Genomic DNA, 10,431 nt, shown 5'->3' with positions numbered 1-10,431 from the left:
TTCCTCTTGTCGTTCTTTTGTAGTTAATTCAAGGAGGACCCTATATCTAAAGGTAACATAGCAGTTTATATCATAATTCCATTGCTGGATTTCTAGAAGAATGAAAAGGGGAGAAATGGTTGTTTCATTTGGTGTGCGGATCTGGTTTAAAGTGTGCGTGCTTATATCTGGAAGATCTTGGTTGCAAAAGTATATCAGGAAGATCTTGGTTGCAAAAGTGATCAGATATACTCCTCTGTACCAAAATATAAGACGTTTTTTTCAGTTCAATTGAATTGCAAAAATGTTTTGTATTTTCGTACGGAGGGAGTAATAGTCAACACGGCCTCATTGGTTCTGTAATTAAATGCCTATGATCTTGTAATTCTGAATCAAATAGTTTGATTACACAAAGAATGATATTTACTTTGTGTAAGATCTTGTAATTCTGAACCAAGTTAATTCTGAATCAAATATTTTTTCTACTATTCTATATGTAATAAATAGAGCACAAAGAACGATATTTTCTTTGTCAGCATATATAGGTCTTAAGTAGCAAATGGCATTATACATAGTTTTGTTTTGCTTTGGATTTTAATTAACTTGGAATCGAGGGAGAAGTTATGCTCTCTGTAATTTTAGCCTAACAGGTAATTCTTATGCATTCGAATATGGTATGGTATTTTTTTATTTAATTAGTTTGGTAAAGCTTATCCTGAAGACGGACTCAAGAAACGGTGGCTTCTAAGTTAAGAAGCTCAGAAATTGATAGTTCAATCTATAGCCCTATCGCTGAGGTAAAGAATTACATGCGATCAAGGGAGGGGTACATGGTGGCATGGTGAGATGCTTGGCTTATGGATCCGCTCATTGGCTAGCGGAGGAGGGTTGTGCGAATAAGTTATATATAAAACTTGGGTTAGGTATCCGTGGGATCGTATTCATGATGTTATGGAATAAAAAACATGTTTTATTTAGTTGTCAAGAAGAGAGCATCTATAGCTGGATTTACAAAATCCGCCCCCTAGACATCCATGGATGCGCCTGGTCAGTGTCTGATTGTATCCGTTCTGAGCCATTTTTTGTCTGTGCATGCAGTCATGTTCCACCTTTTTCTCCCTCACTTGCATGTTATTGGTGGAGATGAAGAGGAAGAAAGAAAAGAAAGAAAGATGGACCGTGTCCGCGAGCCCACATATCCTCTCCATATATGGTGTCAATAGAGGGTTTGCGGACAAACCGGACGTATATGACATTAGAGATGGTATGAGGGGTGTGGTTGGGCCACCTTTTTTCCTTCTCTCTTGTTCGGTCATTGACCGGGCGCGTCCGTGGACATTTGTGGAGGATTTGAGAGTATGAAGTGTGTTAGCTGATTGTCGTGTTAGCTGAGATGACATTGTTCTCGGTTATTTTAGCTAGCTCCATCATTAGCATCTTAACTTCTTTTCAAAAGCCCGTAGCAACACATGGCCATAGAATCCGCTATTAACATCGTAATTCTGTTTCAAAAGCCCGTAGCAACGCACGGGTGTTCTACTAGTAGTAACATCAGTATTTCAGTGATGGCCTCATTCTGTTTCTTTTTTTACTATTAACTTTATTTCTTTATATTTTTTAAATATACTAAATACACATATTACAAAAACAGTTACTTCAATTTTGCAAAGTGTCCATCGCACATTTAAAAATATTCATGCCGTGAAAACAAATGTCCGCACAATTTTTTTAAAAGTTTATATCATTCAAAAAAATGTCCGTGACATTTCAAAAATGTTCAAATATTTCAGAAAATATGTTCATGACATTTGAAAACATTGAAAAATATAAATAAAATGCTCATGTAGTTTAATACTTCATCAAAAATGCTCTTATATTATGGGATGGAGGTGTAAAAATGCTACTATATTATGGGACGGAGGGATTATTTTGCACCATTTGAAAAATATTCGTATCATTTAAGAATGTTCACATGTTTTACAATATGTTCATGATTTTTTTGAAAAATGTTAATGCATTTTTATAAATATTTACATATTTTTTGAATATATTTCATACCATTCAGATATCAATATGTATTTGAATATTTTTATATTTATTCGAAAACAATGTAACATGTATTCGTAAAAATGTTACTACAGTGAAAACAATGTTCATGTAATTTTTAAAAATTGTTTTGTGGCATTAAATAATGTTCGATGTGTATCTAAAAAATATTTAACATGTATTTGAAAATGACCAATGTGTATAAAAATATTCCAAATGTCTTCAAGAAACATTACAACATGTATTGAAAAAAACACAGGAAGAAAATCGGTAAAGAAACATAGAAAACCAAAATCAAATAGAAAACCGAAAGAGAAAACACACATAAAAAAGAAAAAAAAATCCATATGGAAGCTACTAAAACTGATCTGAATCGGTCATAGACGCTTCCTAAAACCCGTTCCCGAGGAACTCATATTGGGACGACCCATCTCGCGATCACCTATTGCGAGACAGAGTAGATATAGCTCTCGCACTTAACAAATGGAGCAGAATGAACTCATCAAACCTGGCTTAGATCTCAATGCATCGCTTCTAGACAAGCAAGTTAGAAGAAATGTCGACTCCACTGTCGTTGAACCATAAATCCCGATCCTATACCAACATCTTGTCCCAGATGTTGATGATGAAAGATAGCAAACCACCAGTGACCCACAAAATAACTTATATCGCCAGTGTGAACAACGAGCAAGAAAACGAGGACATTTACTTGACGACACCACATCAACTATTGACATGGTGAAACATCTAAGACAAGTTTATTCGAGATGGTGCTGCTCTCACCATTATGAGCAAGAGAAACGGGGATCTGCAGGTGAAGGGACAGCTGGTGGATGGTGGATACCTTAGCAAAGCAAATATATATAGGAACAATTGGCCCATCTTCCTAATAAATATGGTTCACGATAACGAGCTTGCGAAAATAAAGAGGCAAATTTTGACATTTATCATAACAACATTACCACATAATGCAAATATCAAGACTTCAGTTTACTTTCATTTGGGAAACAAGAGTCGATGATTCCTAGGAGTGTAGAGTTTAACCAACACTATGATGCATGTATGTAACTTTAACCAACACTATCATCCATGTATGTAACTTATACATTCATATCATCTTCTACAAATAATTACACCTTCTCAACCACACGGAAGCAATCCTAACAATAATAAATAAATAAAATGTACTAAGCATAATATTTGCCAAGAAATCTAGAGGTTCAAACAAAGGCATTGACAAGGGAGGGTTCCATTTAAAATATCAAGACTGTGCGGTGTAAATGAAAACAACAATTAAATTTCACATTGACTAGGAGGAACCACCTCATATTAAATCAAATACCTAGTAAATGATATAGAATTTTGAAATATTAAGGGGAAGGATAAAAAAAATCCAGTTTGAGACACATGCTCCAAGAAATATAGCAAAAAAGGAGCTCAAAGACGGTTGGATGGAATGGACTTGACAATGATGATCATCTCATCATGTGATGTAACCTGCCTTATTGAATAAAGAGTAAAATGCGTCATAATTCGTAAAACTATCGGGGATGTGTCAGTTTAGTCATATAACTTCGAAAATGCAGCTTTAGGCCCTAAAAGCTATCGAAGGTGTGTCGGTTTTGTCCTATAGCTTTGGATAAATAAGACATGGCAACCTTTCAAAAGGAACATGCTAAACTTATTTTTACGTATTTTTCTGCCTCTCATTAATTAAAATTTTCCTTCCACACAAGAAAGAAAAAGAACAACTTGTCTTTAAAAGAAACACCTTGTTGTACACGTCCACCACCTCACCACCAAGAATTATTAAACAAACCCTCCAATGCAAGGCAACAAGAAGAAAAAAAGATGATAATCCTAAGCAAGTAAAATCACCAGGCACCACAAGATCCTATGGCCAGAGCCACAAAGGTCCAACACAAGGAGGAGGGGAGCCGAAGAAAAACCCCAAATTTCCCTCCAACAAGAGTCCAATTCTTACCTCGAAAGATCCAAACCCTAGCCCATCCAAGATCCATCGATCCACCCTGCGGCTGCGGTCTCACCACCACCAACCCGACGGACGGAATCCGGTCCTCCTCAACCCTCGGCCTCGCAACTGCCACCACTACTCCCGGACGGAGACCCGAGGCCAATAAACAACCCCGCCCGCCGTAAAAGACTCGATTTTTATCCCACCTCGGCTGCCGCCGCCTCCCTCCGCCGGCCCGGCCACGCGCGGCGGCATGGCGTTCCTCATCCGCGCGCCGCTCACCTCCTTCGACGACTCCGGCGACGACGACGAGGGGTACGCATCCTCGCTCTCCTCCGGCGCCGCGTCCCCGTCCCGCTCGCCATCGACCTCGCCCCCCGTGGCCCAGCCTCGCCCGCGCCCCGTCCTCGGCGCGCCGCGGGTGGCCGCGCAGCTCTCCTCCTCCACGGACGACGACGCCGACCTGTTCGACGACGCCGCCGGCTCGTCCGGGGACGAGGTGCTCGAGGAGGTCTCCAACGGCTTCTTCCGCATCGCCCGGGTGCCCCCGCCGCCGCCCTCCCCCTCCTCCGACGAGGCCACGGCCCCCTCGCCCCCCGCTTCCGCGGCCGGGGGCGGCTCTTCCGCGTCCTCCGGGGAGAGCGAGTACTTCGGCGCGGCGGAGGGGGCCGAGGAGGAGGAGGCCGCCGCCGACGTGTTCATCGACGCCGGAGCGGGGAGCGGGCTGGAGGAGGATGGCGGCGTCTTTGCGGCCTCCGCGGGCGCGGTCGCCGAGGGCTCGCTGGATGGGAGCTTCGTCAGCTCCATGAGCGTGCTGGACGACGGCGCTGCGTTCAGTGATTTGGTAAATCTCTCGGATATCTCCTTGGTGAATGGTGGTAAACAGGGAGCTGAGGATTCTGGTGCTCAGGCTGTCAACATTGTGGAGCTTGAGCCTTCCATTGGTGACGCTGGTGGCACCCGCATTGTGGATGCTTCAGAGGGGGATGCTGGGGGGTCTCAGCAGGAGCAAGTTGTCGTGGAATTGCCTCCTGCGGTGAATTCTTCTCAAGAAGAAGAAGATGCTGGTCTTGACCTTCTCAATGATGACTCTGATGCAAAAGATACCACACCCAAGCATGAGGTTGCTGAATTGCCTCATGTGGTCAGTTCTACAGAAGCAGAAGGTATTGGCCCTGAAGTTCACAATGCTGATTCTGATGCGAAAGATACCACGCCCAAGCATGAGGTTGTCACACATTCTGAAGATGCCAGCCCTGAACATGTTGCCACAAGAGATGCCACCGTTGAGCCTGCGGAAGTTCATACCAATGTTGATAGCTCACAGTTTACTGTTGAAGGTGGCCATCACAAGGTGGATGGTGAAACTGATGGCGATTATGAACTTTCTGATGAACCTGCGTCTGCACCAATCGTTGGGACAAACAATGCTTTGGAATCTCCTGGAAAAGAAATGGAGGACAGTGTGCCTGCCTCCAAGGGCACACACTTTGGTCTGGATGATTCAGATGAGGATCAGCTGGATGGTGATTATGAAGTTGAGGAGTTGAGTGGAAAGGAGACTGAGCTTTTTGATTATGCAGCTTTAGCTGAGCTTCTCAGGGCGGCAAACAGATCACCTGCACAGGGCAAGGCCAAGGTGTTTCCAGTTGAAACCTCTGATTCCATCCGACCATCCCATACCGTGGTCGGTGTCCCTAGGACAAGTGTGGCTTCTACTCATGCGGTGGATGCAATTGCTGACCCGGAGAGCACGATGACTGATGAGGAGAAGAAGTTGTACATAAAGGTGGACATGGCACGAATCAAGTATCTGCGTCTTGTGTATAGATTAGGGTATGACACCGAACATCAGGTACCTGTACAGGTGTTATATCGGCTCAGTCTCGTCGAAGGCTTCAGGCGCATAAGGATGGCAAACCATTCCTCCGAGCTTGAGAATGCCTGGAGCAGGGCTTTGCAGCTTGAGGCAGAGGGAATAGATGACTTGGAATTCTCCTGCAATGTATTGGTCCTTGGGAAGACAGGGGTGGGAAAGAGTGCAACAATAAACTCCATCTTTGGCGAGGATAAATCCAAAACAAATGCTTTTCTCCCAGCAACATGTTCCGTGAAGGAGATTACTGGAGTTGTTGGTGGTGTTAAATTTCGTGTCATTGACACTCCAGGACTTGGGACTACAGTTAGGGATGAAAAATCAAACAGGAAAATGCTCAAGTCTGTTAAGAAGTATATCAAGAAATGCCCCCCTGACATTGTTTTGTATGTTGATCGGATCGATACCCAACGGCAGGGTGCTGACGACCTGTCCCTATTGCAATGTATTACCAGTGTCCTAGGCCTGCCAATATGGTCCAAGGCCATTATCACTCTTACTCACTCAGCAGCAGATCCTCCTCCTGAAGGACCTAGTGGCTCCCCAATTAACTTTGAGATGATTGTGACCCATCGGACTCATGCGCTTCAGCAAAGCATCAGACAGACCACTAATGATGCTCGGATTGAGAATCCAGTCGCTCTTGTGGAAAATCATCACCTTTGTCGGAGGAACATGGAGGGTGAAAAGGTGCTTCCTAATGGCCTTATCTGGAAGCGTCTGCTCCTCCTCCTGTGCTACTCACTGAAGATGGTTGCTGAGATTGATACTCTTTCAACCCGCCGTGCTGCTCCTCCAAGCCTCTTTGATCTCCGTCGCCAGATGCCTCCACTTCCTTACTTCTTATCATCCTTGTTGCAATCTAAAGAGCACCCCAGGCGTGCAAATGAACAGAAGGTTGAGAGTGTGGACTCAGATGTTGATCCTGATGAATTGTTGGATGACGATCAAGAGGATGAAGAGTATGACCAACTTCCTCCCTTTAAGCCATTAAGTAAATCACAGGTTGCAAAACTCTCCAAAGAGCAGCAGAAACTGTATTTCGATGAGTATGACTACCGAACCAAGCTTCTTCAGAAGAAGCAGTTGAAGGAACAGCGCAGAAGATCAAAGGAAATGAAGAAGAGTGAGGGCAATGATCATGATGTACTTGTGGGCAATGATCATCCTGATGACGAGTATGACAACGAGAGATCTCTTATGCCAGACTGGGCCTTGCCATCTTCATTTGATTCTGATGACCCGGTATTTCGCTATCGGTGTCTTGAGCCTGCAACGAACCTTCTGGCACGTGCTGTTACCAACCCTGAAGGATGGGATCATGACTGTGGGTTTGACGGTGTGAGCCTCCAATACAGCCATGAAGTTGCCAAAACATTTCCAGCTTCTATGTGGGTCCAAGTTAACAAGGACAAGAGGGAATTCACCATTCATTCGGAGTCCTCGATATCAGCTAAGCATAGCGAGTATGCTTCAACCCTTGCAGGCTTCGACATACAAACCATGATGGACCAGCTTGCTTACACACTCAGGGGGGAAACCAAGTTCAGGAACGCCAAGAACAATGCCACTACTGGAGGTCTGTCCATGACTTTAGCAGGAAACACCATGATAACTGGAGCAAAGCTTGAAGACAAACTTTCAGTTGGTAATTGGTTAACACTGGTAGCAAACGCTGGTGCTGTGTCCGTGAAAGGTGATACTGCGCATGGACTGAACGTGGTGCTGAACCTGCTTCAAAAAGACTATCCCATTATGGGCCTAGGCCTTGCAACTTTGGGTGCATCACTGGTAAGGTGGCATAAAGAATGGACTACGGCTGCAAACTTGGATACCCAGTTCTCCGTGGGAAGGACTTCAAACATGGCAGTTCATGTTGATGTGAACAACAAGCTAACTGGACGAGTGAGCATCAAGGCCAACAGTTCAGAGCATCTGACGATTGCTCTATTAGGTGTCTATTCGATGGCAATGTATATGTGGAACAGGATGCATCCTCGTGCAGATCCGAATAATGAGTAGCACTGGTTAGTTCTGTAGTTTTGATTTCCTAATATTTTTTATCCCTGTCCCTCTTGTTAGAGTTTCCAGTTGTTCTATTAAACCACTGTTGAAGTTTCTCCTGTTCCTTATTGTATCTCTATTTGTGTTGACATAGCTGTAGAATTTATGCACATGTATGTGGCAAATAACACCACAGAGTAGATGCCTATGATTTTGTTGTTCATGCTGGCGATAAATATTTCTGGTACTTATTCATGAAAAGTTTGCAATTTCGTTGTGCAACTGTCTACCTGTTCAGATTTCATGTGTGCGATTATCCTTTGGTTCTTCCAGCCTTCCATACTTTGTCTACCAGTTCAGACAATAAATAGAAGTGTGCAAAGATGGCAGTCCAAGAATGCATATATTATACCACTTATTTGTGCTCGGGAGTAGGGAGTCCAGTCACTATTTGTGCAAATGAATTAAAGCTCCCTTTCAAGAAGAGAAGGTCAACCCTCTTAGAGGCGATTTTAGGCCAATAGCGCTTTGTCACGTGTCTCTGAAATTGACTGCATTGACTATTGTGTCAGGATTTCTCTCGCTGACTCTTAGTGGATGAATGTTGTGGGTGCGTCGACTTGTTGCAGCCCTTCCCCTGCCCTCACTCCTCCAACCCCTTTCCCTCTCTGACAAGCAGCTGCCTCAACCAGCAGACATCAACGCTGGATCTGGCATTGTATGTTTGACATAGCTTGTATAGAATATATGCACATGTATGTGGCAAATAAAAGCAACTCCAACGGGCGACCCAAACGGACGCGCGCTTTGTCTGCTTTTTGTCCGTTTGGGTCGGCCAGGCGGGCGTGCGCGTCCGTATTTTAAAATGGGTCGGCTTGACCGCTCAACGGGGAGGCCGACCCAAATGTGCCGGCGTGAAAAAAAAACAAGTTGCACGAAATAAACATAAAATAAACATAATTAAACATAAAGTGGCCGGTCAAACGCCGGCCAAAGTCCACCTAAATCTAATAAACATTAAATAAAACATTAAAAAAGTCTGCGCCCGCCTGCTGCCGCCCCGCACGCTGCCCTAGACGTCGTCGGCCTTGCCCTTGCCCTCGACGCCGTTGTCGGTGAGGTCGATGAAGACCGGAGCAGGGCCAGCCCACCCGAACGCCGCCTGGTACGCTGCCAGGGTAGCCTCCTCCGGCGTCTGCTGGGGTGGCGGCATTGCGGCAAGCCGCACGCGCTCCTCCTCCTCCTCGAGCTGGAGCGCCTCCGCGTCGCGTTGGAGCATGGCCTCGTAGCGCATTTGCTCCTCGTCGTCGGCCTGCTTCTGGCGGAGTCAGTGCTCCTTCCATCGCTCGAGGTGGGCCGCCTCCTCCTCCGGCGTCGCGACGAAGTGGGCAGGAGGCGCGCTCACCCACTCACGGTACTGGCCCGTCCACGAGTAGGCCTCCTCCGGCCAAGTGGGTGGAGGCGGGGAGCGCTTACGCGACGGCGACGGCTCCGGCTTGGGCTGGACGGGCGGCGACGGTGGAGGCGGCGGCACGAAGAGCGGGGTGTGGACGGAGTCCCCCGCCGCCGACAGGGCAAGGGCTTGCTTCAGCCCATCCCAGTGTGCGTCCTCCTCGATGCGGCTAGCCTCCAGCGCGTGCTGCAGGGCCTCCTCGAGGGCGGCTTGGTACTCCGCCTCCATGTCCTCCGGCTCTACCTCCGGGGGCGGCGGTGGGAACGGCGGTGGGACGGCGTCGACACCCGAGCGCCGTTGCTCCTCGTGTTCGAGGGCGAACCAAGCCTCCCAGTTAGGAGAGTCGGCGGCGTACTCGGGCAGCCGATGTTGCTCCGGCGTGAGCAGCGCGCGGCGCCGGCGCACCTCGTCGTCGTGCGCCCGCTGGGACCGTGGAACCGCCGGCACCGGGATCCGGTTTGGATCCAAATGCCAATGGTGCGGCAGCGTCACGTCGGGGTAGGGGAGGGGCTGCCTGTACTCCCAGTGCCACCGCGCTTGGTGCACCGGGATGTGCAGGCGCCGGCGTTCAGGGCGGAAACGCGTCGGCGGTGGAGGGGGAGGGGGAGGATGGGATGACGAGGCGCCGGGGGTGCCCTTGCCCTTGCCATTGCCGGTGCCGAAGAGGCCCATGGCGCGCGTTAGGGTTTGCGGTCGCCGGCGAGGAAGCAAAGGGAGTAGTGGGGGGCCAGATGTGGACGGGAGAAGTGGATGAGGCCGACCCCGCCGCACGCGTGATTAAAAAAGGACGCGCGCACTGGCTAACGCGTGGGCCCGCTGTTGGTGGTCGTCATAAATAAGACGACCGGTGGCAGTTGGGTGGCCGCCAGGTGGGGACGCGGCGGACGGCGAGGAGACGCGCGGCGCGTTCGCTTCGCGCCCACGCCGACGCATTCCAGGTGCAATTTTGGGCCGGAAATGGGTCGGCGCGGACGCCAGGCGGGCACGATTTGAGTTTGGATCGGCGCGTTGGGCCGCCACTTTTGTCCACGCCGACCCAAACGGACACGGGCGGACAAAATGGGTCGCCCCATTGGAGTTGCTCTAACACCACCGAGT

The 10,431-nt window shown here is 47.6% G+C and overlaps 1 protein-coding gene across 1 annotated transcript; it reads left to right on the top strand.

Moving 5' to 3' along the window:
* The first annotated feature begins 4,047 nt into the window (after positions 1 to 4,047).
* LOC125553027 (translocase of chloroplast 101, chloroplastic-like) lies at positions 4,048 to 8,029 on the top strand. Its single transcript, XM_048716766.1, has one exon. It carries the CDS (start codon positions 4,254 to 4,256, stop codon positions 7,896 to 7,898), a length of 3,645 nt encoding a protein of 1,214 aa, XP_048572723.1. The 5' UTR covers positions 4,048 to 4,253; the 3' UTR covers positions 7,899 to 8,029.
* Positions 8,030 to 10,431: the final 2,402 nt, after the last annotated feature.

Source organism: Triticum urartu, chromosome 4 (genome assembly GCF_003073215.2).
Source record: "Triticum urartu cultivar G1812 chromosome 4, Tu2.1, whole genome shotgun sequence".
NCBI lineage: Eukaryota > Viridiplantae > Streptophyta > Magnoliopsida > Poales > Poaceae > Triticum > Triticum urartu.
Note: the sequence above shows the minus strand (reverse complement) of the source record. Positions and strands in the feature narration are given on the sequence as shown.

Bases quoted from the DNA above. Each gene is read 5' to 3' on its own strand.
- LOC125553027 (XM_048716766.1), top strand. From the start codon at position 4,254: ATGGCGTTCCTCATCCGCGCGCCGCTCACCTCCTTCGACGACTCCGGC.